This window comes from Pseudophryne corroboree, chromosome 8 (genome assembly GCF_028390025.1).
Source record: "Pseudophryne corroboree isolate aPseCor3 chromosome 8, aPseCor3.hap2, whole genome shotgun sequence".
In the NCBI taxonomy this organism is placed as follows: domain Eukaryota; kingdom Metazoa; phylum Chordata; class Amphibia; order Anura; family Myobatrachidae; genus Pseudophryne; species Pseudophryne corroboree.
In genome coordinates, this window is record NC_086451.1 from 64,730,086 (window position 1) to 64,756,030 (window position 25,945).

The following is a 25,945-nucleotide window of genomic DNA, read 5'->3' on the forward strand; positions in this document are numbered from 1 at the left end:
GAGGGGTAGTGTATGAGAGCAGTTGGTGCAGGGTGAGGGGTAGTGAATGAGAGCAGTGGGTGCAGGGTGAGGGGTAGTGTATGAGAGCAGTGGGTGCAGGGTGAAGGGTAGTGTATGAGAGCAGTGGGTGCAGGGTGAGGGGTAGTGTATGAGAGCAGTGGGTGCAGGGTGAGGGGTAGTGTATGAGAGCAGTGGGTGCAGGGTGAGGGGTAGTGTATGAGAGCAGTGGGTGCAGGGTGAGGGGTAGTGTATGAGAGCAGTGGGTGCAGGGTGAGGGGTAGTGTATGAGAGCAGTGGGTGCAGGGTGAAGGGTAGTGTATGAGAGCAGTGGGTGCAGGGTAGTGTATGAGAACAGTGGGTGCAGGGTGAGGGGTAGTGTATGAGAGCAGTGGGTGCAGGGTGAAGGGAAGTGTATGAGAGCAGTGGGTGCAGGGTGAAGGGAAGTGTATGAGAGCAGTGGGTGCAGGGTGAGGAGTAGTGTGTGCAGAGTGAGGGGTCGTGTAGAGTAGTGTGTGTGTGTGTGGAGGGGGTGCAGGGTGAGGGGTAGTGTATGACAGCAGTGGGTACAGAGCAGTGTGTGCAGGGTGAGGGGTCGTGTAGAGTAGTGTGTGTGTGGAGGGGGTGCAGGGTGAGTAGTGTACGAGAGCAGTGGGTGCAGGGTGAGGGGTCGTGTAGAGTAGTGTGAGTGTGTGGAGGGGGTGCAGGGTGAAGGGAAGTGTATGAGAGCAGTGGGTGCAGGGTGAAGGGAAGTGTATGAGAGCAGTGGGTGCAGGGTGAGGAGTAGTGTGTGCAGCGTGAGGGGTCGTGTAGAGTAGTGTGTGTGTGTGTGGAGGGGGTGCAGGGTGAGGGGTAGTGTATGACAGCAGTGGGTACAGAGCAGTGTGTGCAGGGTGAGGGGTCGTGTAGAGTAGTGTGTGTGTGGAGGGGGTGCAGGGTGAGTAGTGTACGAGAGCAGTGGGTGCAGGGTGAGGGGTCGTGTAGAGTAGTGTGAGTGTGTGGAGGGGGTGCAGGGTGAGGGGTAGTGTATGAGAGGAGTGTGTGCAGGGTGAGGAGTGTGTGTGTGTGTGTGTGTGTGTGTGTGTGTGTGTGTGTGTGTGTGTGTGTGTGTGTGTGTGTGTGTATAGGGGTTGCAGGGTGAGGAGTAGTGTAGGAGAGTTACAGTAAATGAAAATACACTTCACTTATATGGAGGTTTCTCTGATGACATTGATCCTCCATGTTCAGACAGCCTTCAGTTTATTCATATAGGAAATCACATTGTCCAGAAGAAGTGGTGAAGTGAGCCAGTGGAGAAGTTGCCCCTGACAACCAATCAGTATTGACGTTACATTTATAATTTGCATACTAATAAAGTATACAGAGCAGCTGATTGGTTGTCATGGGCAACTTCTCCACTGGCTCACTTCTCCACTTTTATCACTGCTTAGTACATGACCCCCTTTGGGCTGATTATTTCTATAATCACAGAACATACTGGCTAAGTGAGCACGGGTCAGCCATGTTTGTGCACCCAAGTGAAGCTGCTCTGAGTACACATCCTTGCAGGCATCTACGTACTGAGCATGTGCAACAAGTTGAAATTCCCTTTGAAATGGGGCATATTTTACTAAATAAAATAAAAAAGTCACTTTCTCAAAAAAACTTAAACCCGAAAAGGCCCTAAACCATACATGCAGACATTCTAGCTTCCCCCTCCGGGAGGAGGCAGCCAGGTCGGCAAAGTGGGGAGGTGTAATAGAAGCCCAGAAGCTTATATAGGGGTTGGGTACGTGTTATCAGAGCTGGGGATCCCACCATACTGACCGCGGGATCCCGACAGCAGAATGCCGGCAGGTGGGAGGAGGGGGAGCGCAACAAAGCCCCTTGCGGGCTTGCTGCGCTCACCATGCTACGGGCTCGGTGGCGAGCTAAGCTCGCCACAGGTTCTATTCCGACTCTATGGGTGTTGTGGCGGGAGACGGTCAATTGACTGTCGGGATCCCGGCGGTCAGGATACCGACGCCTGAATCCCGACACCAGCTGAAATACCGCCGGCCGGTTACCCCTCTTGGGTGGTGGTCAACCCCACCACCAGGGCCGGTGCAAGGTCTCTCTGCACCCTAGGCAAAGCTTCAGCCTAGCGCCCCCTAACCAGCAAACCCCCCACTACCGCCACCTCTCGGAGGGGAGATGCAGGTGGCCACTAGGTGGGCTGGGGTGATTTTCATTATTATACATATACAGAGAAAAGGGACAACACTCAAGGACTCTTAAAGTGATAAAGTATATTGTACAATATATATTTAATTAGGGTTGGGTACGGAATACTGAGTGTCATCCCGACCACCTTAATACCAACATCTTGAATTAAATTAACCTTACCCTTCCCCTAAACCTGCCTCCCCGAAGCCTAACCCTAACCATCCCCAGCATACTAACATTCTAGATGCTGGCTCTCAGGATTCCGGTATTGGCATTGACTGTCGGCATCACAACTGCTGAGATGCCAACTACATCCCTTTAATTGTATGTGTACACATACTGTACATATTTACCCAGACATACTTATATTTGTATGTTCCTTATTGTGTTCCATCATCCCATCTGTAAGTTCATTACTGACCCCCCCTCCTCCATTTTGTGGCGCCCTCCAGTGGCCGGCGCCCCTAGGCAGCCGCCTAAAGCTGCCTAATGGTAGAGCCGGCCCTGCCACCACCCGCAGGGGAATAGAAACCTGTGGCGACCAAAGTGAGCCCGCGAGGGAACACGCTGTGCTCGCCACCGGGATCCCGGCTGTCAGGCTCCCAGTGTCGGACTCCTGACCGCCGGGATCTCGTACTGATCCCATTGTGGAAACCCAGGAGTGGGAATAGTCCCTACTAGTCAGCATGCCAACTGTCAGGATTTAGAGGGGGGCGGAATGTAGCCGTCGGTATTGTGACCAGCAGTCTTCTAACAGCCGGTCACATAACTACATCCCTTATATAGGACAACGCCATCTGAAGACCATCACAGCCAAGCCCCGGAATCTATAGGAGAGCAGTAAAGACACCAGGGGGGTAGGAGAGCAGTAAAGACACCGTGCGGGTGGGGGTGGGGGCAGGTAGGAAGGAGAGCAGTAAAGACACTGGGGGGTAGGAGAGCAGCAGAGACACGGGGGGGGCAGGAGAGTAGAGGAGACACCTGGGAAGGTGGGGGAGCAGCAGACACACCTGGGGGTGGGGGAGCAGCAGAGACACCGGGGGTGAGGGGAGCAGCAGACACACCGGGGGGCAGGAGAGGAGCAGAGACACCGGGGGGGTAGGAGAGCGGTGCTGTCAGGGCTGGAGGAGGGTGCTGCAGCCGCACACAGACACACGTCTACCACCGGCGGCAGCAGCAGCAGGGAGCGGCCCAGTCACAGTGCTGCGCCCGGTGCCGCAGCTGACTCCCCTCCACAGCGTGTCCCGTTCCCCCTGCCGCAGCTGCAAGAGGGCGCAGACTCCTCCCCCTGATGGGGACGGCTGGTCACATGTCGGTGACATCATCAGGGCTCCTTTAGGAAGTGTAAAAAGCAGAATCTATGGGGAGAATGGAGCAGGGTGGGGGGTGCTAGTTGTAGACTGACTGCACTCATACACACACATGCACAGTCACACACACAGCTCAATGTATGTAGCTGTACAAGCAGCAGGGGCCACTCAGTTATTCCACACAGCAATACTGCCCACTGTGCCATGGAGGAGGTGGACCGGATTCTCATTCACACTCTGCGGACCTGTGGCACGTAAGTAGCCATCATAAGGGGTCATGTGACCTGTCCCAGTTATACCGTAATGTCTCAGATCATGTGACCTCACATGTAACTACACCCTCATCATGTGACTTAACATGTAATTGCATCCTCATCATGTTTCCTCATGTGACTTCACATGTAACTACACCCTCATGTCTCAGGTCATGTGATTTCACATGTATCTACACCCACATCATGTCTCAGGTCATGTGACATCACATGTAACTGCACCCTCATCATGTGATTTAACATGTAATTGCACCCTCATCATGTCTCCATGTGACTTCACATGTAACTACACTCTTGTCATCTCTCAGATCATGTGACTTTATATGTAACTACACCGCCATCATGTGCAATGTCTTGTGACTCTTGTGTAATGGCACCACCATCATGCACCACCAGCATCCCTCTTCATGTGATTTTCTATTGATGGCGTTCCACATCATGTTTGTTTCATATATGGTTGCACGAAATACATATTATGGGATGCCGGCTGTCAAAATACCGACAGCAGCATCTCTGTGATTAAAATCCTGACATTGAGTAATTAAGCTAAACTGGAATAGCACTGGTTCCCAAACATGGTCCTCAAGGCACTCCTACATCCATACTTACCATACCATATGTGCACAAACAGGGATATCCCTAAAACTTGGGCTGATGGGGTGCTTTGAGGACTGCGTTTGAGAACCGCTGTAATATAGTATGTATGTCCTGTATCCATGTTGGTGAAATAAGGTTTTTAAAAGACTACCTAATCATTTGATGACTCTGGACTTACCTGAACTTGTGTGCGTGCGTGCGTGCGTGCGCGCGCGCGCTTGGGACCAGAATGCATACCATAATGAGATATCATGGCGATGGGACCCAGGTCTCAGCACAGGATGCATTTATGTTACATATACACCTTATACACACAGTCTGAAGGTCATTTTAGCCAACATTTTTAATAACTCTGTTCATTAAACAAAGTTTGTGTAAATAAACACAATTCATTTATGTTTCATATACACCTTATACACACAGCCTGAAGGTCATTTAGTACAATATGTTTAATAACTTTGTGAATGAAACAAAGTTTGTGTACATTGAGCCATCAGAAAACATAGGCTTCACCATCTCAGTCTTACTCAAAAAATTCCGTATTTCGGAATATTTGGATATGGGATACTCAACCAGTAATACGATGTTAGTGGTGCAGTACAATATCTTTGTTCACCTAAACTTGCAGAATAAAACATCCACTTCCACTTCCATCTGGCTCCGCAGTCATCCCATGGTGAGACCGTTTTCTAGCGCTTTACATGATAATTCAGTCCCCGGTGATTTCATGCTGCTGGGGGATATTTTCTTTTGGCCTCAGATGATCATTTTTATATTTGCAGATTCAGATACATGAGTCTCTCTGGCAGAATACTTCATGCCCATATATTGTACATTATACAGTGTGTAAGATTACCGGTCTATTGGCCTAAGGCCCTCATTCCGAGTTGTTCGCTCGCTAGCTGCTTTTAGCAGCATTGCACACGCTAAGCCGCCGCCCTCTGGGAGTGAATCTTAGCTTAGCAGAATAGCGAACGAAAGGTTCGCAGAATAGCGAATAGAAATTTCTTAGCAGTTTGTAGCTCGAGACCTACTCACAAATAGCGATCAGTTCAGTCAGTTTCGTTCCTGGTTTGACGTCACAAACACGCCCAGCGTTCACCCAGCCACTCCCCCGTTTCTCCAGACACTCCCACGTTTTTCCCTGAAACGCCTGCGTTTTTCCGCACACACCCAGAAAACGGCCAGTTTCCGCCCAGAAACACCCACTTCCTGTCAATCACACTCCGATCACTTCAACGATGAAAATTCTTCGTTCGGACGTGAGTAAATCTACTAAGTTTTGTGCTAAAATACTAACCGCATGTGCACTGCGAACCATGCGCATGCGCATTTTTGCCTTAATCGCTCCGTTGCGAAAATCGGAATGACCCCCTAAGTGCAGCCGTCTTCTGATTGCCCTAATAAGGGTAATTCTCAAGTGATCTGGCCCCGTGGCCTAGTGTCATCCTCCTGTGTATGACCAGCTTAACATTTCTCCTGCATTTAATTGTTCTTAAGCTGTGCCCGTCTGCAATTGCACGAACACTCTCTAACTGTACTTGGCCTGTACTAGAACATCTACCATCCCCACCACCCTTTCGCAAGCAGGCATAAGTGGAAGTATCACAAGATTCGCTGTGCCAGCTTATGTAGTATTTACATAACAGCAGGCCCTAAGGAAGGTTATACATTAGACGATATGTCGTCCAATCCAGCTGTTCGGTCGGACATGGCGTGCATATCGTCTTATGTGCATGCATTACCACGCACTCCCGCCCTGCCGACATCTGGGGTGTCCCATCTGCTGTTCTGCACGGCCAATGGTACAACCCGTTTCCTGACCGTATACAGCTGAATGCTGCCGTGAGCGATATATTACTATTTCAGTGTGTACCCAGCCATAATGGTCTATTCATGAAGCAGTAAAAAGAGTGGCGAAGTGAGCCATCTGCTCCGTACAATTGTATAGTATGCAAATTATAAATGTTACTTCAATGCTGATTGGTTGCCATGGGCAACTACTCCACTGGCTCACTTCTCCACTCTTTTCACTGCTTCATGAATAGACCCCTTATACTCCCGTTCACACTGCACACAAAAAACAGCATCGACACGGTATATTGCCGGGTCGACACGGGTCGCTGTGCAGTGTGAACGGGTCACTGCCGAATTCCCGGGTCGCTTTGCAGTGTGAACGGGTTACCTGGGTCGAAGCAGCCCGGCACCCGTTCACAGCATAGGGAGAGGCGGCGCAGAAATGATCTCATCTCCAACGCTGCCTCTCTCCCCTACCCCGGATGGTAACCCGACCTGGCATATTGTCAGGTCGGGAAGCCACCCCGTTCACACTGCACAGGTCCAGTGCCGGGTCGCACCCGGGAATGACCCGTTTCCAATTCCCGGATGCGACCCGACAATTGCAATGTGAACAGGGTAATAAAGAGAGATTTGTGAAAGTTGGTGGCGCAACCACCCTCATGTGAAGAGGAGGGTAATATAGTGCCCCTCAGTCAGCGTTACTTCTAGGGACTGAACCTGTGCAATCCCCTGAGGAAAATATTAGGATCGGGCCCATCAAAGCAATTTCTTTTTAAGCAAAGGACATACAATCTTTCTCTATTACCCTTGGTTTTGCTGTTTTGAGTGAGGGAGAGAACTCGGACATGCGTGTTTGTGTGTGACAGTGATTTGGCAATCTACTCTTACCAGGGAGGCTACACCTGTGATACACTCTTCCGTACCTTACCTCTCTTAAAAAATGAAACTTCCTCTGCCAGATAAAGTGTGCATTAAGGTCCCCTTGGACAAGACATTGCAAACATCTCTCCTCCTCCACTGGGTCAGCCCATAGGTCCTCCTATGTGTGTGTTTAGGAAACTTCAAGTGTTCTCAGCAATTCCTACAAGGACTGTTTGTGCCGCTGGGTGCGAGTTCCGCAGGCGTCCATTATTTCTGTTTGCGCCCTCCTGAGGTGGTGAGCAGAAATCCCCCCCCAAGCCTGGCTTTTGGGAGCCCAAACACATTGTGCCTAATTGTTTGCACGGGTTTTACCACGTCTAAATCCAGCAGTGACGTGCGGTGGGGTGAGGCAGGTGAGGCAGAGCCTTTCCTGTCAACTAACGTTTGTGCCAGAGTTTTGACTCTATAAAATATATGAAAAATACAAAGAATATGTTTAAAACATCTTTGTATTATTTTAATTATTTTTATAGCTAAAACTCCGGCAGGTGAGGCATTGCCCCATACCCCCCCCCCCCCCCCGCCCCGCCTATCTTTTCCACAAGTCTCTAATCAAAACTTGCCAAACACCCAGGAGTTTATACTGCTGCACCTGTGTATAATACCCACATGAACCCTTTGGCTTATATATTATCTGTAAATCTGGCTCTGGTGCTAGCCAGTGCCTCCTCAGCCATTTACCTCACCGCACGTCCCCGAAATCCAGTCTATATTGGCACGCCATACGTGATAAGTAATGTGTGCCCAGTAGCTTGCACCCAATGGCACTAACAATTGAATATTGCTTGACAGTTTAGACAGGAGCTGCGAGCACAAGAGAATAATTGCATTGACGCTTTTGTGTGGAGTATGTGTAATTTTAGGGAATTGGGTCGGCCATCTTTTTGCCTCTCTGCCATGTATTTTGTCCTTCAGGACTGGACCATGGACCATACCCAGTCATGATATCACGCACGTCTATGCCACTAAGCCACACCTGTGAGATATTCTACTGTCACCTTTAATAAGACTGACAGGAGACCTCTAGGAGGAGATAGAAAAATTATGGGAAACATGACACAATGGCAACTGCGGGTTAGAGAGCTCTGTAAGAACATTTACTGACTGGTTTATAGAAAATAGGTGGCATATAACAAAATATTTTGTTCCTCCGTTTAAGATATATATCGGACAAACACAAATTTAAAATGCAAAAAAGTATAGTGTTCAAGTCTTATTATATAGTTCATGTCCATGTTGGTTTATATTGCACAGAAAGGTAAACTATAATCCACGCGGTCATACCTCAGCAGGCACAGATGTGTCATCGTACTCTTCTTTTATGCGCCATATGACGTGATTTAAACGTTCAACCACGGGCAGCGATTCCAAGCTTGAGTACTGAGGGCCCGATTCAGACCTGATTGCTGTTGTGCGAAATCGCATAGCGTCTGATTATGGAATGACTGCACATGCGTATGCACCGCAATGCGCAGGCGCAACGCCAGACAGCAACAGGATGGTGCGAAAATTTTGATCGCAAGGTGATTGACAGGAAGCGGATATTTACGGAGGGTATCTGCCCATTTTCTGGGAGTGTCAGGAAAAACGTAGGCGTTCCCAAGCATTTTCAGGGCTGGTATGTGACGTCAGCTCTGGCCCCGAACAGCCTGTTTGTATCGCACTGTAGGAGTAGGTCCTGAGTGAGTTGTGAACGGATTTGCAGCTGACCGGCGAAGTTTTTGCACGGCGTACGCATGCATTTGCACACTTGCATGGGGCGGGTTTTCACTCTCCCTCGGTGGCGACTATATGATCAGCGATCAGCAACTATCTGACAGCAATCAGGTCTGAATTAGGCCCTGAGCCCCGAGTTTTGTGTCTTTATTCGCTAATAGTGTACTAGGGGCTTAATTAATGTTTGTACGCAGCTGCGATTTGTCAGCCTACAGACATGCTAATAATCACAAGTACAGCAAAGAAAAGAATGTGACGTCCACTGGAGCCATGGCAAGGCCCTCAGTATCTGCATACATATACGCAGCACCGACGCAATAACAAGGAACATCGGCTTTCTGAGTGAGTCCATGGTCGCACAGACTGGGTGCGGCAGTAGCGACACTGGCGCCATGTTTCTCTGTGTACATGATCGCAACTGAAGGCAGAAGCATGCCCCAAAAAATGGCCGTTACACCCCTGCATTTTTGCTGCCACTCCCCGTCACCTCACCCAAATGGTCCTCTCCTGTCATTCTCTCTGTGAATTAATCCTCACTGCAAGCAGCATCGCAAAGGTATTTTGGCCTGTGTGCAGTGCAGTCATGGCGCAGTCTCCTGATAATCGCTCAGTTGCGTGAACTTCTGCATTGCATATAAACATGAATTAGGCCCTAAGTACTGTAAATAGAATAAGTATATTTTCTTGCAAAGGAATTGGTATAAGGTAGCAGATTCAGGGGTCTAATCATGAAGCAGTGATAAGTGTGGAGAAGTGACCCAGTGGAGAAGTTGCCCATGGCAACCAATCAGCATTGAAGTAACATTTATTATTTGCATATAATACAATTGTATGGAGCAGCTGATAGGTTGCCATGGGCAACTTCTCCACAGGCTCACTTCTTCAGTCTTTTCACTGCTTCATGAATAGGCCCCTAAGCATACCAATTCGTGGTGCAGGTTACTCATATAGGACCACTGTCTTTTCCCTTTTTACCCACGTTACATACTTTTGTCTTTAATTTTGTATCTTAGGCCCTCATTCCGAGTTGTTCGCTCGTTCTTTTTCATCGCATCGCAGTGAAAATCCGCTTAGTACGCATGCGCAAAGTTCGCACTGCGACTGCGCCAAGTAACTTTACTATGAAGAAAGTATTTTTACTCACGGCTTTTTCTTCGCTCCGGCGATCGTAATGTGATTGACAGGAAATGGGTGTTACTGGGCGGAAACACTGCGTTTCAGGGGCGTGTGGCTGAAAACGCTACCGTTTCCGGAAAAAACGCAGGAGTGGCCGGAGAAATGGTGGGAGTGCCTGGGCGAACGCTGGGTGTGTTTGTGACGTCAACCAGGAACGACAAGCACTGAACTGATCGCACAGGCAGAGTAAGTCTGGAGCTACTCTGAAACTGCTAAGTAGTTAGTAATCGCAATATTGCGAATACATCGGTCGCAATTTTAAGAAGCTAAGATTCACTCCCAGTAGGCGGCGGCTTAGCGTGTGTAACTCTGCTAAATTCGCCTTGCGACCGATCAACTCGGAATGAGGGCCTTAATGCGCTACTAAGGATTAGTAATTTTCTGTCGCAATTATAAAAGTTTGTGGTACATCTAAAGGGCCAATACGGTGCAATTTGAGGTCAGTGTATGTGGACACATCAGTATCCTCTGTGTAACCTGTTATTTGACAGAAGTGTCTATGGGTACAGAGTTGGAAAAAGCCATGAGGCAGCCTGTAACGTTCTTCCAGTAGCGGTTTTGTTATGTAATGGTAATGCTCCTTTTTTGCTGACAGAGAGATCCCAGAAGAGGTGCAGAGCGTGCGTCAGTTCACCACGGAACTTATTGTAGAGGCAGTGGTGAGATGTCTGCGTGTGATAAACCCTTCCGTGGGCTCCAGCCTGAGCCATGTCCTGCCCCCAGGGATGTCGGCTCGCTTCCGTATAGGCACCAGCCTGGCGCAGGCCTGTCAGGTGAGCCGGGTGGTTGGGGAATGGGAAGAGTCATCCAAACATCGGGAGTGATTTTAGGGCCAGTAAATGTAACAGAACATTGGCGATTATTGTTTGGTGAACACACTGTCACTTTGATATGTTACATTGTCATTTTGCAAAATGCTGATATTAGGTTTAGCCAGTTTATGGATAGAGACATACAACCACAGTTTTACAGCATTAGCCGGAACAATAGCCGCAACCACAGAGTACTTAACAGCCGGAACAGCCGCTCCACAGATTGTCCACATTGTGAGCAGGCTGACATTTAACACTGACGTATAACATGAGAATGGTGGGACACCTCTCGTTACCAGCGGCTCCTGCAATCACATGTAATTAGCACAAGATAACCGTATGCAACCTGACATTATGACATTGTGATAATTGTTGACATTGCAACCGTCAACAACTCATACCAAACCCCTAACGCAGCCAGACACCATGTAGGACATCAGCTCCTATGCCTGCGGAAGTGTTCATTCTCTGATGGGAGTTGGAATAGGACCAGGCTGTTCCTGTATTGTATTGTACATAAATAGAAAACTAAGATTGATGTTTGTAACTGAGAGCGACCTGTGCTTTCAGTGGGACAGCTTGTATATCATTTGGGTACATGGCATACAGTCAGACGCATATTATATGTGCCCATATTCCTATGTCACCAAAACATTCGAGCACCCCATCCCTCACTCTCATAGCCAGCAATGTTGTAGGTGAGAAACTATGGGCCTAATTCAGACTGTATCGCTGCAGTGGCAGCGATAGCAGTCTGAAGCCCTTTGCGGACGGGCGCACTGCGCATGCGCACCACGGGGGCCCAGTGAGATGCTAAAAGCATCTCAGGGTTGCTATCGCCTTTGCCTGATTGACAGGCAGATAGGATCACATAGCGGGAGTTGGTGTGGCAACGGCGTTAGAACGCCGTTGGCGGGGTGCGGATCCGGACAATGCAGGGGTGTCCGGACCATGGCGGGCTGCGGGGGCTGTGTGACGTCACACGCAGCCGCTGCAACCCAGGACGCGGCAGGTAGCCGCCTGCCAGCGCGCAGAAGCTGTGCTGGCAGGGAGCTACTCAGCGGGTGCAAAAGCATCGCCTCTGTGCAATGTTTTTGCACCCTTGCGAGGAGGTGGGGGGGGGCAGAGTCAGACATGCGGGGCGGACTAGCCCTGTGCTGGGCGTCCCCCCGCATGTCTGAAAAACTGATTGTAGATGTGCTAAATTTAGCACATCTACGATCAGATCTGAATTACCCCCTATAATTGATGAAAGGGGTGGCGATAAGGTGATAGTAGGAAATACTTTATAGTGCCACCATTACCACTTAAGCACGTTTCCATCTGCCCCCACGGTCCTGCACAAGAAGAGACAGGCTCGTTATATGGGGGCCGTTCATAAAAGTGGACTCTGGGCATGCTTCAGTATATGCACTGGGGGGTATATTTACTAAAGTGTGGGTTTTCAGAAGCTGAGTTGTTGTTGCCCAAAGCAACCAATCAGTTTCTAGCTATTATCTTCAAGAAGGTGCCAGATAAATGATAAGTAGAATCTGATTGGTTGCTATGGGCAACATATTTACATATAAAAACCCGCACTTCTATACCCCTAGGCGGGCAAATGGGGGCATCTGGAGAACTAGATGTGCTGGGCGCCTGTGTAGCTTGCAGTCAGGAAACAACCCTTTATATGTCTCTATTCTGGGCGGTGATTCCTCCCCAAAAGCAGCTCGCAGTCAGTCAAAACTCCCCTGCCGTCACAGACCACTCTTGTAGTCGTAGGACGATCATGGCTCTCCAATGGCTTCTGTTCAGCTCCATAACGAGTTTGGTGAAGGAAGGGAACATGCTGACTTCTTTGGTGTGCAGTGTTACTTATATACGGTTCTGTGCCTTGACATTTCACACAAACTTTAGTCAGAGATTACAGTTCACAACCAGACAGTCAGATTGTGTCTTCACCCCTTGTATGGTAACACTGCCTGGTGCACACCACCAATATACAGTATACACCATTCTGGCAGGTCAGAGTTTTTATGTGAGATAATGTGCCCCCTAGTGTAAACTATGTGACATGCTGCATGCACACTCCCATGCATGTCTCTGTAACTGGATCTCCACTATCTGTCTAGTTTATCTTCATTCCGTGACCCTCCATTCTTTTCCCACAGTGGAATTGTGATTTATTTGCAAAGTCTGGGCAGTGGCGTGGTATCCCTGTAAATTATCCCGAGACTAGACAGCGTGGTATCCCTGTAAATTATCCACGGAGACGAGACTTATGATAGAACTGAATAAGCTGCATTGATATGTTCATGAACTGGATGTATAATTGCCTGATATATTAGCTACACTTGAATGAACTTGTACGTAATAACCTAGAATTTGTGGCCGATAAATCTCAGCCTATCTAGTCTTGTAGGTAGGGATTTCTTAAAAAATGTTATATATATATATATATATATATATATATATATATATATATATATATATATATATATATATAATATATATAGACAAAACAGATACTCTCCCTTTTGCGCTATTAAATAGAAAGTGAGAAAGGATTGGGTTAAGGCTGCCAAATTCCACTAAGTCCCTTGTTAGGAGGGACTAAAAAGATACAAATATGTACCAGTAGAGGAATGGGCGCACTTGGGTTGTTTTTCCACCCAATATTCAATGGGGAAAAACAGCACTCTCCCTAAGATATTTACTCCTAATTCGTGAGCATAAAACCACATTTAACATGTTCCATGTAAAATTTATTACAACATAAAAGCAATGATACAAAACGGTATAGTATCTCTTCTTGCAGATAACACCATATAGTACAGAGGACCAGTTTAAATAACTTTGATAGATTCCTCCTTCTCCTTTGACAATTCGGAGATTTGATGTTTATGAACAAATAACCCGACGCGTTTCGTCTTACTCTAAGACTTCATCAGGGGTATGTCTCTAGTGCTTGATAAATACTGTTAGTGCATCAATGAAATGGCAATTACGTATTCTGGATACTTGAAAAAAACACACACCGGTGGGGTACACAGGTGAAAGTTAGATTAAGCCTTATGGTTAAGTGCTTGAATAACAAGTTCAAACGCATAGGCCTGAACGCAAGTTCAAATAGGTATGTGACCTTATGATTCAGGGATTTGGATAACAAGTTCAAATACACAGGTCTACCACAATTTCATATGCGTGTGTCACCTTACCAGTAGCTACAATAGCTTCAAGTCACAACCAGTGTCTAGACCACACCCAAGTGCGCCCATTCCTCTACTGGCACATATATATATATATATATATATATATATATATATATATATATATATATATATATATATATATATATATATGTGTGTGTGTGTGTGTGTATATATATATATATATATATATATATATATATATATTGCTGTCATCAAGGTTTCCGATGTAAGTAAGTAAAATAAAAACAAAAAAGTCCCTGGAAAACTGATGCAAAGCAAAAACGTGAAAATGGACCTTGTGTTACTGATGTGTAAACAGCCTTTAATCTTTAGGAGTCCTTATGTAGCATCATTGTAAAAAAAGACATCTAGGCAATCATGATTGTAAGTTTTCTGTAGTACATATAACGTATTAAAATATTATTTTCCTTTATTTATATGGTGCCACAAGGGATCCGCTGCGCCCAATTACAGAGTGCATAAACAAATAAGCAAGACAAATAAACAGCGACTTACAAATCAAGTACCGGGTGTAGATACATAGCTGCACCAGCAGACAATACTGAAATAAGGGTTGCAGAAAATCGTGGGATTTGGTGCCGTCGAAGAGAGTATTGAATAGAAGATAGTATAAGTAAGAGAAGGATATGCACATGAGGGAAGAGGGCCCTGCTCGTGAGAGCTTACATTCTGAAGGGGAGGGGTAGACAGACAGGGGTGACACAGATGGGGCAGACAGAGTTAGCGTGGGACAGAGGGCTTAGAATGAGAGTTGGTTGGGTTTGGTGAAGAATTGGGTCTTGAGAGCCCGTTTAAAGTTTTGTAGAGAGGTGGAGAGTCTGAGGGGGAGCGGTAGAGAACTCCAGAGAATGGGAGCAGCACGTGAGAAATCTTGTAGGTAGGAGTGGGAGGAAGTAATCTGTACGCAGGGGATGCAGCGTGCATTAGTGGAGTGAAGAGGACGGCAGGAGTGTAATAGGAGATAAGATCAGAAATGTAAATGGAAGAGCGGCGGGAGAGATGTGTGCTGAGCGGTTCGCTCAGCACACATTTCTCCCGCATCGGCCCGTGAGTACTGGGCTTTAGACATGTTAAGTTTAATAGAGCTCTGGGGCATCCAAGAAGAGGTAGCAGAGAGTAAGTTGGAGATACAAGTGAGGAGAGCGCAGGAGAGGTCAGGGGAGGAAAGGTAGATTTGAGTATCCTCAGCATAGAGGTGATATTGTAAGTCAGAAGAGCGAATGAGCTCGCCTAAAGAGGAATCGCCGCCAACAGGGGAGGGGGGATTCGCTGTGCAGGGCTGCAAACCCTTGTGCAGAGAGCTGCACAAATAAAAGTTTGTGCAGTCTCTGCACAGCTCAGGACTTACTCACCCGCTGCGATGAACCAGGACGGAGCTGACGACATGATCCGTCCATGGAAACGGCCGGGCACGCCTGCGTTCACATGGACACTCCCTGAAAACGGTCAGTTGACGCCTACGAACGGCCTCTTCCTGTCAATCTTCTTGCGATCGCCGGTGCAATCACTTTCTTTGTTAGATCCGTCGCTCCCTGGCCGTCGCCAGGGAGCGACATGCCTGCGCATTGTGACCCATACGCAGGCGCACTTCATACCTGATCGCACCGCTGCGAAAAACGGCAGCATGCAATCAAGTCTGAATGACCCCCATAATTGGGAGCTGACGCAGTTTCCCAAGCAGCCTGAATATTAAAAAGTGTTGTGATCACCGATTAACTAAAATAGTGAGACTGTATAATACACTTACACCCTATCACACCCCAGTAACTCACGATAGTCATTGATATTCATCTCCATCCTACGGCTATAAACCTTCAATTATAAACTCACTCCAGGCCAAAACCGTCTCTCTTCTGTTAGTAAATCCAGTAATGATGATGTTAATGCTGACCGCGCACAACGTAATAACTACAGCGTCGGCAGGAAGGTGGCCTAACCTCACTGATGGAAAGTCATAGGGCAATAGTTCCCAAACTTTTTTGAATCATGGCACGCTAGAGTATTAGAATTTTTTTACGGTCCCCCTAGGCCAAAAGTTTCTTATTGAGAATTTTAGAAAACAATAAGTAAATTATGTTTATGTGTCATCCTTCGTTTCTTTAATGTGGTGCTGGACAATATTTGCTTCTGTTTGTCCTCATATTTTATGATTCGCAGCCACAAGCACTGGTTTTGTCTATTACTTTGACCAAAAATAGTTTGAATTGGTCCTGGACCACCAATCCAAGGCACCCCTGCTAGTGTCCTGACTCTACACAGTTTGGGAACCACTGTCATAGGGGTTTTATCTGGCATGTTGGCAGATCCGGGTGCAAGATGACCTTCATCAGCCTCCAGGCTCTGGGTGTCAAGGATTTCAGAGCGGTCGTATTGCAAAATCTTGTGCTCAGCGATTGGGCGGTGTGAGGCCAGCTAAACACCATTCGTATTAATGCTGATGGATAAAAGTTCAGTCTCTGTTTCTAGGATTAACTGATATTTGGAATATTTAAACCACTCAGGACCTGGGCTACACTGGAGAAGTTGGTTACCAGACATTCCTGTACAGCAGCGAGCCAGATATCCGAGCGCTGCTCATTTTCCTGGCTGAGAAACTCCCCAGACACTCCCACGATGACGCCCACCAACCAGCAGGTACTGGGGGAGGACAGAACGTTGTGTCACTTCCAGCAAGCCACTTGTGGGATTTAGAGCGTTTGAAAATCTAAGTTTTGCATAAACTATAAGAGATAAATGGATACTTGTCCTGTAAAAGCACCCCCGCGTAACACTGGGGAACGCTGGATCAGTGGGTATAGGCTCTGCTGATCCCATCTGTACACTAGGGCCAAATAAAATAGGCTCTGAATGGCACGATCAGGCAAGCTAGCCGATCAATTTAAAGCGGCGATAAGTTTTAAAGGCAAAAGCAGCCTGGTTTTGCCTTAAAATGAATTGCCGCTCGCTTTAAATCTAGCAACTATCTCAGCGGACTCACTCTGGGACCAGAAAATTGGGGCCTATAACATTTGACCCTGGATGAGATGGCTCCTCCTCTTGCGGCCTCTTCCCCACACCCCCAGCCCTGACTAGCTAACCGGTTTTATCTCATTGTCTTAGGAGCTTGTTTTAGTTAAGCTGTTTTTTTCTTTTCTATCTTACGCCATATGTTCTTCAGCAGAGAAGAGTAAAATTAATCTTTTTATAGATGGACATGTCATTCATCAGCTATCTGCAGTGGACTGCATTTCCCGGCATTTATCATTACATATTTGCTGCTTTTTCCTGAAAACACCTGTTTTCGTGGGGTAACCGACAATATGTAGCATCCCCTTAATGTATGGCAGAGGGACTGCAGCAGATATCTCTGATACCGTCTGCGATCCTTCCAGTCCTGTCTGCAGCCGCATCTCCCATAAGTTTCTAAGGGAGATGTGATGCTGTGAGATTTACCAAGCTCAGGAATGGGAAGCTAATATCACGCCCAGATCGCATTGAGTATGTGATTTATGATAAATAGACCCCTTAGTAACATCCGGCCTTTTAAAGAAAAACAACAATCAGTCCCTGGTGGGGGGTGGGGGTGAAAGCGAGCAGCTTATACCCATGAATTCCTAGGATCTCTAGACCCAGACATAAATATTGTAGATCATAGTAAGTGTCTCTCGCTATCACAAGATAAACATTTAGTGCTGCTGTCCCTTTATATGACATTGCAGTAATTCTTGTTCAGTTGTTTTGTCTTTACTGTTTGCTGTACTAAATTATTGTCCGTCTCAGTAAGTGCTTGTGTTCTTTGTGCAAATGTAGGTAGATTCTGAGCAACGTAAAAGCAGATCCGTATAATGTAATTGACACAAACTCCAGTAAATCTGAAAGACGTCTCTGTAGGTGGATGAGTCTCGGCAGTAACACAGATTTCTGTTCATTATGCTTGTAGGTAAATCGGCGGTCCTACAGAGAGAGATTGCAACCAAAATAAAGCAGCAGCTCTCTCTTCCGTGGCTGCCGCCATCCTGTCGGACGCTGGCCGCACAAAGATCTCAAGTGTGTATTCACGGTAACCATAGTACACAGTAGTGTTGTATAAAGGACGCTGGGAACTAGTTGTGTGTCCTTGGGATCATGGGATAAGATATGAGATATGGTCCTTCGTACTGTGACATATAAGGATATTAGAAATCAAAGAGGCGTTCCGTGACAGCCAAGTGCTTTCATACAGGTCAGGGAGAGCCTAGGTGACTTCTAGAATTATAGATCAGCACTAGGAGGGAGAATTACTCCTTATAGTACATGAGTAGGAGGTTTGGGGCAGTGAAGATATTCTCGGATGACAAGGATAAATGTCACAGCTGTTTATACAGGATTCACAGCATTCGTATTCATTTCCCTTATGCACAGCGGCTTCCTGTCGGTAATCTCATTGTCTGAAAATTGTGCCGATGCTGTGAGTTTTCAGATCACGCTATGTTGTAAAATCCACAAATCTGCATGAACACTCCATTACCTAGGAGACCGCAGACTGATTGCTAAAGCGCTGAAGCTTTAAGCTAGTGTCACATGGTTGCTCTGAGCACCTGTACATTTTAGAACTCGGAACTGGTCGGTTCCATGCTGTATTGGTTTGCACATAGCAGGCACTGTAAATGCTGTTTTCCTGTAACTAGCGCTAATCCCCTGGTAGCCAACCCTGGTCCTCGCGAGCTACCAACAGTTCACGTTTTCCAGCTCACCCAGCAGGTGCACAGGTGTAGTCATTACTCACTGACACATTGGAGCTAATTACTTCACTTGTGATTCTGTAAGGAGACCTGGAAGACGTGAACTGTTGGTAGCTCTCGAGGACCAGGGTTGGCTACCCCTGCGCTAATCTATACCATGAGCGCTGTTGGCAAATGATCATGGACATAGTGGCACTCTATAGCAGGAACTATGTGCTTCTAGCACAATGCAGCGTGTAGGAGCAGAGGTCCATGGGGCTGAAATGTGCATGTGGTAAAAGGCTTGTGTGACACTAGTGTTCTGTGCACTATCCTTGCTCTCCTCCCCACAGAGCAATGTAATATAGAGAATCCCCACATACTAATAGGCCTCTCTGCTTTCACCAGGGAAATAGGACAGGTTTTATGCTGCACAGATAAAATGATTACTTCATGTTTTGTTATTCTATTTAATTTTATATTCATTTTGAAACACTGATGTCTAAGCATGATAAATACATGTACTATATAAGTCTCCTGTTTGCTATTGCAATGAATAAGATCCTGTAATACCCCTTTCACACTGAGCGAAAAACCCAGGATATTGCTGGGGCAAGCCAGGGCGACCCGGGTCCTGGTTAAGTGGACAGGTCCTATCCGGGTCCAAATTGCCGGGACTTCGACCTTGGTTGTTTCCTTCGGTGTGAAAGGCATGACCTGGATCACTGAAAGGAGATAAGCTCTTGGAGATTGCATCCTCTCCAAGCGTCCACTGTGAACCCAGGTCACTGGAAGGTCTGGTGAATGGTGATGATCTGGGAATAACCGGGTCCATCCACCGGTGTGAAATGGATAAGTAATCTAAGACCCGGCTCCACACCTGTGTTTAGTGTCCTGGGTTCGAGTCGGATTTTAGGTGTGTAAGTGAGTTATATATGAGGAAGGTGCTGTAGTCACTCTGTAGAATGCTGCATACGTTGTGTTTCCTTACAGAGTGTTTGCTGGTTGCATCGCTTCCATGCGCAGCCCCTATCTCTAGTTGGAGACTCTGCTGTGAAGTCCGTCCCTGTGGGTAAGCTTCATGGATATATTACCTCATCGTGGGCTCGGGGTGCTTTGGCTGTGTTGTAAGTCTTCTCTGACATTTTGTACCACTTTCTGCAGAAAGGAGAGAGTACTGGGAGCGATACCTGCCTTTTGTTAGTGCACAGCTGCCTCACACCCACTACCTGGCTGCATCTTTACTGGAGCGAAACGCGTCAGTCCTCAGTGCCGTGCAGGAGTGGGAAGCCGAGTGGAAAAGTCAGGGCCTGGCGTCTCGGTTGTCCCCTGAGGTGAGTTCCTGATCTTTGCCACCAAGGAATTATTCAGCAGATAAGATGCGACGGCCCTACACACTGGCTGATTGGCCGCCGAAGTGCCCAACGCCCGATACGGCTATCGGACGACCCGGCAGCGGGGAGGGGGGCGACGGGGGGGAGTGAAGTTTCTTCACTCCCACCGTCACCCGGCCCCATAGCCCTGCATGCTAATATGCACGATTTTGTCCATATTGGCCTGCATGCATAAGCGACCCGGCACCAGCGATGAACGAGCACTGGGCCGCGCATCGTTCATCGTTGGTGCCTACACACTGAAAGATATGAACGATATCTCGTTCATTAATGAACGAGATCGTTCATATCTTTCAGTGTATTCTGTAAATGTGTAGGGCCAATAGGATGCACATTTGAGCGAAAGAAGACGCTCAGCACAAGCGGAGTCGCGCGGGACTTGGCGCGTCGAGAAGGGCTGTTTGAAGCGACTGCAGCAATAGTGACTGCAGCATCTGTATTTCCCATCCACTTGCACCGATCACTGCTTTCTATCTAGGTAACTGCCTGTTAATCACATACAAATTGAGACCACTTTTCTATTTGAGGGATAAACACAGGTGAGAGGAGAGAACGTGGCTTCCTTTCCTCTCTGTGCTGTATCCATGCTCATCCTTGCCCAGTCTCCAGTCTCCTCACCATCCATACATTGGGACAGACTCTCTCCACTGTATGAAGCAAATGGTTTCTGAAGGACTTCATTGGATCATATGTGATCATTATGTCTGTGGCTGTGTTGGACATCTACAGAGAATTAGCGTTCTGAATCAGTCACACAGCGGGGAAGACCCCCGAAACCTCTCTCCCCTCCACCTAATCATTGATACAATCCTTTCTAAAACCTATAATGCAGGCATGTCCAAACTGCGGCCCTCCAGCTGTTGAGAAACTACACATCCCAGAATGCCTTGACACAGCTTTAGCATCCTCTGACAGCAAAACTGTGTCAGGGCATGCTGGGATATGTAGTTTCACAACAGCTGGAGGGCCGCAGTTTGGACATGCCTGCTATAATGGGACACCTAGGTGTATGTAAAGGAAACCTTTAATAATTTATATCTGTTGAGTACTGTGCATCCATGTATGTGTAGCTCTTCCTGCTGAACAATAAGTCTGAGAAATGTATAAGTGGAAGTATAGCCATTATCTACACGCAATGGGGCCGATGCAGAGCTGGCAGTAAATTGAGCATACATTGCTAAAAAAAAATGTTAAAAAGTTTATGGGAAACCATACATATTTGCCTGTATGGAGAGCTGTAAGTATGCGCCAGCCGTCTGAAGCCTTGGTGGGGGCGGCAACGGCTGCAGGGTTTATGTTTTACAGAGCATCTTTACTTAAATGAAAGGATTTTCCTTTACATTATTATTTACTGGTATGATCTTAGTACATTAGGTTTGGCAATATGTTTTAGCTGCCGCCCCATGTGGCTTTTGGTTGGTATTGTACATCTGCATGCAACATTTTGGTGCTCTCAAGTCTGAATTCTTGGAAAAAAAATCTAAGGTTTTTTTTTTTTATTACTTGTCAGGAGTGGCCGTGTTTAATCTGTAAGAATTCCTGTATACTGTTTTAGGTACAGTAGCTTGATTGTCTTATCTGCTCATTTCATGGAAATAAACACTGTATAATCAGTTACTAGGTAAAACCTGCCATTTATCCTATGTGAAGTTCTGTAACGGGTTTATAATCCTGACAGGAGTACCGTAACCGGAAACGCCAGCGGCTGCAGAAACGCATACAGGATCAGCTCCGCCAGTGCAGCCAGCAGCTCGCAGAGAACCATCTCCCGATCCCATCCACACAAGACCTGGTGGAAATGCTGAAAGCTTTCACCATAGAGGGAACAGCCGATCAGAACAAAGGTTCCAGATTCACTCACGCCCAAAAATTCACACACCAGCAGGTGACTAAGATAACACTGGAAATCCTCAGCCATATATTATATATATGTTGCAACTAATCTATTTCAGACTTTTTTTTTTTTTTTAAATGTTGAAAACTCTAATTGTTCATGTTGCTGTAAAGCCCCGTACGCACGGGGAGAGATGTGTGCTGAGCAATCTATCAGTGACTGCTCACCACACATCTCTCCCCCCGCTCAGCACAGTGCAATGTGTGCTGAGCGAGGACGGGGGGCGCTCATTTCACCCAGCGGTGAAATGAGCGATCTGCTAGATTGTGCCTGCATGCAGTCCAATCTAGCACCGGCGATAGCGACGCGCTGGGCCACGCATCGCTATCGCTGTAGGGGATACATACGGGAGACCCGTGCTTAAGTTCTAAGCAGTCTAGTCAGATTGCTTAGAATCTAAGCACTGATTATTATTATCCTTTGATCTCTCCGTGTGTACCCTCCTTTAGTGCAAGAATGACAAGAAGCATATTTTATTACTTCCACTGATGTTATAATCGTATAACCACTACTTCAAGTAGAGTCATTACTATGAATTATACAGAGTTACTGTATTTTCAAAAATGTATATTTCTTAGAGACTTCTACATATGAATCATTTCTCTTGCTAGAAGTCACCCAAATAGCTTGCGATGGAGAAGTAGAACGTTACTTACGAAAATAAAAAAATATACATATTAAATGTATTAAAACAGACGTTCCACTTGGCTCTAATACTGATGGTTTAGCTAATATTATGTCAAATTAAATTAATGTTACTATATATTGCTTTGAAAAAATAATTTAGTTGAGCTTAATAGTTTTATACATACAGACTTTTTTTTAGAATATTTAAAACCAGAATATCACGTTGTTTCCACCTATTTCTTTGTACCTTTTCAGGATCCCCAAGTATTAACAGAACAGATGCAAAGAGCAGCTGAAAGTCTTCCCAAGAAAGATGCACAGGTATGGAAATATAAAGTTGTCGGGTCAGGGCTGTCTTTGCAGCATTGTAGGCCCTGGGTAAAGCAATGCCTCTACACGACAGTTCAAAGGAACCAATAAAAAAAAATATAACATGCCCCTCCTGTGGTCTTGCACCGTCTCTCTACATGCTTTCATACAGTGAATGTCTGTCAGCACGTTGATTGGTGGATAGCTCCAGCCATTTACCAATCAGCATGCTGGGAGCCATTCACTGTCTGGCCTGGAGACAGGAGGGGAATGATGCCTAGCCGTTCTGATTGTACGACAACCACTTGCCCCTGATCAGAGGCCCCTGAAATTGTGGCTGCCCAGTGTACCAGTACATTAATATGGAGCTGAGGCTATAATGAATCTTCTTCCTTCTTCTAAAATGTGGCATTGGGTGTTACTGATAATTAATAGAGAGTGTTGTCTTTAGCCTGAGCCAAACAACATGAATGACTGAATGGAAACCGAGAGATCGTAAATTGAGACTTAGCTGTTGGGCGAGAATCTTGTAGGGACACCATGGATCTGCTTGTGTAAGGATTCTGTAAGACAGAGAGAAATCTGTTAACTTCACATTTTAATTTTGTGACTGAGAGAGTTCCCAAAATTCCATTTTTATTCTGTGATTGTTTGTGGCACAAGTATAACTTGGACATTAGACCAGTGGAAATCTGTACTTTGGTCTGATGAGTCCAAATTTGAGAGTTTTGGTTCCAACCGCCGTGTTTTTGTGAGACGCAGAGAAGGTGAGTGGATGGTTTCTGCATTCGTGGTTCCCACTGTGAAGCATGAAGGAGGAGGTGTGATGGTCGTGGACCGTGGTGGATACATTTTGGTGGCTATTCACGCAGTGTGGGTGATCGGATAAGTGGAGTAATTGGATGATTTTCAGACATGTTTTCCCAATCTCTGCAATGTTTGCAATTCTCTTCAGGATGCGGATGCAGAACACCAAGAACTGACCTCTTTGCAACAGAAAATAGAGCAGGAGATCCAAGGGCTGATGGAGAGCACCAAACTTCTTCATCTCACGCTTACTCAGGTAGGAAGCCGCATGGCAAGTGGGGTGAAAGAGGTGATAACTTGCCCCGGTAAAATAACTGGGACTGTCTAATGCAGGTGGAGGCAGAGACCAGTAAACTGCACCAGAACTGTGAGGAAAAGGAGAGCTCGGTCAGAGTGAAGAAGAGAGCGGTGGAACTATTACCCGATGCAGACAACAATCTCGCCAAGTTACAGGTATTCCAGGCTTTAATCCTTTCTAGATGTAGGGTTTATCTGATCTTATCCCTACAACAAACTATGGGCGAGATGTACCAAATCTTGGAGAATGATAATGTGGAGAGAGATAAAGTACCGACCAATCAGCTCCTGTCATCTTTCAAGCGCAGCATGTAAAATGACAGAAGCCGATTGGTTGGTACTTTATCTTTCTTCAAGGTTTTGATACATTTTCCCCATGTCAGCAAGTGGAACCTGAAGCAAGTCGGAATGATCAAAATTCGTATCCATCTGCATTGCAGTCCCAGCACCTCTCATTCAGCAGCATGCACCAGTATGTAGATCCCCCAACATTCCAACTGTAGAACCACTAGCATCATGCACTGATTTGTCAGCATGTACAGAGCTCTAGAACCATGTCTTATGCACTGATAATGCAGGCTGTAACATTTGCCAGCATGTTCTGGCACCTTTTCTCCAGCATCATGCAAAAGACCTGTAGGCCGTGCTATTTGTAAGCATGGCTGATACTCTAGAAAGACTTAACCAGCAGCATGAACGCATCTATGTAGGCCTCAAAGTGAGTCACCATACACAGTGCTCTAGAACAGTGGGGGTCATTCCGAGTTGATCGTAGCTGTGCTAAATTTAGCACAGCTACGATCAGGCACATGGGGGGGGGGGGAACGCCCCTCCCCCACAGAAATGCAAAAGCATCGCACAGCGGCGATGCTTTTGCATTTGAGGAGCTGCGCTGGCCGGGAGAACCTCGTCGCTGCCCGGGTCGCAGCGGCTGCGTGTGACGTTATGCAGCCGCCGCGGCCCGACCCCCAACGGTCCGGCCACAACTGCATTGGCCGGACCGTGCCCCTTGAACGGCGGCTTAACACCGCCATTCAGCCCCTTTCCGCCCAGCGACCGCCTTTGCCTGTCAATCAGGCAGAGGCGATCGCTAGGCAACGACGGCCTTCGGCCATCTGGCATGCGCCGGCGCACTGCGGCGCCGGAGCTTGCGCAGTACTGACCCAATCGCACTGCTGCGATAAACTGCAGCGCGCGATCGGGTCAGAATGACCCCCCGTGTGTGGCACTCCTGCTGCTGTGGACCTACACATCCCAGCATGCCCTGCCACAGTTTTAGCTTGCCCTAAAAGAAAAACTGTGGCAAGTCAAGCTGGGCTGTGTAGTTCCGCAGCAGCTGGAGTACCAGGTGTTGCCTATCCCTGCTCTAGAACCTTGTTTTATGCAGCAAATAAAGAGCTCTTACCTAACAAGCACATGTATTGACCAGTTCCCCAGCTGTTTAACATGAACAGATCTCTGTATATAAATATCCAATTAGAAAGTGTTATGTTCGTTTAAGTTACAGGGAAATGTTATACCTTACAATACTGTGGTTCAGGCCGCTGAATGCAGAGAATACCCCTACAATGTGAATGCACGTAGCGTATACACGCCAACAGGCTATGCGCACTATACAGCGACACGTGTGGCTGAATACACTTCTATACCCAAACAAGAACGGAATGCGACACCAGTTGTATATGTTATGTTGTGGTCCAATGCAGCAACAAATATTTACTAAAAGGGATATACACAGAAATACAACAATATCACAAGAGAAGAACTACAACCAATAGTACATACGTTTGTTCGCCTGCGCCTCCCCGGATCCGGTCCTCAGTCAGTCTAGCAAGATGACCTTCAGAGAATTAGACTGAGACCGGCCAAGAGGCCTGGCTTTTATATAATAGTTGAAAACACAATACAAAGGACACTGTAAGCTCTTCTGCCATAGGTCAA

At 46.9% G+C, this 25,945-nt stretch overlaps 1 protein-coding gene across 1 annotated transcript in view; it reads left to right on the plus strand.

Moving 5' to 3' along the window:
* Nucleotides 1-3,319: 3,319 nt before the first annotated feature.
* Nucleotides 3,320-25,945, plus strand: part of CCDC22 (coiled-coil domain containing 22) — a 40,891-nt gene continuing 18,265 nt past the window's right edge. Inside the window, exons 1-10 of the mRNA XM_063936541.1 lie at nt 3,320-3,745; nt 10,569-10,746; nt 16,499-16,631; nt 17,917-18,023; nt 19,670-19,748; nt 19,841-20,010; nt 21,749-21,955; nt 22,847-22,912; nt 23,856-23,963; nt 24,041-24,160. Coding sequence (XP_063792611.1) covers nt 3,696-3,745; nt 10,569-10,746; nt 16,499-16,631; nt 17,917-18,023; nt 19,670-19,748; nt 19,841-20,010; nt 21,749-21,955; nt 22,847-22,912; nt 23,856-23,963; nt 24,041-24,160 — 1,218 coding nt within the window. The 5' untranslated portion in view covers nt 3,320-3,695. The remainder of the gene's footprint in view (nt 3,746-10,568; nt 10,747-16,498; nt 16,632-17,916; nt 18,024-19,669; nt 19,749-19,840; nt 20,011-21,748; nt 21,956-22,846; nt 22,913-23,855; nt 23,964-24,040; nt 24,161-25,945) is intronic.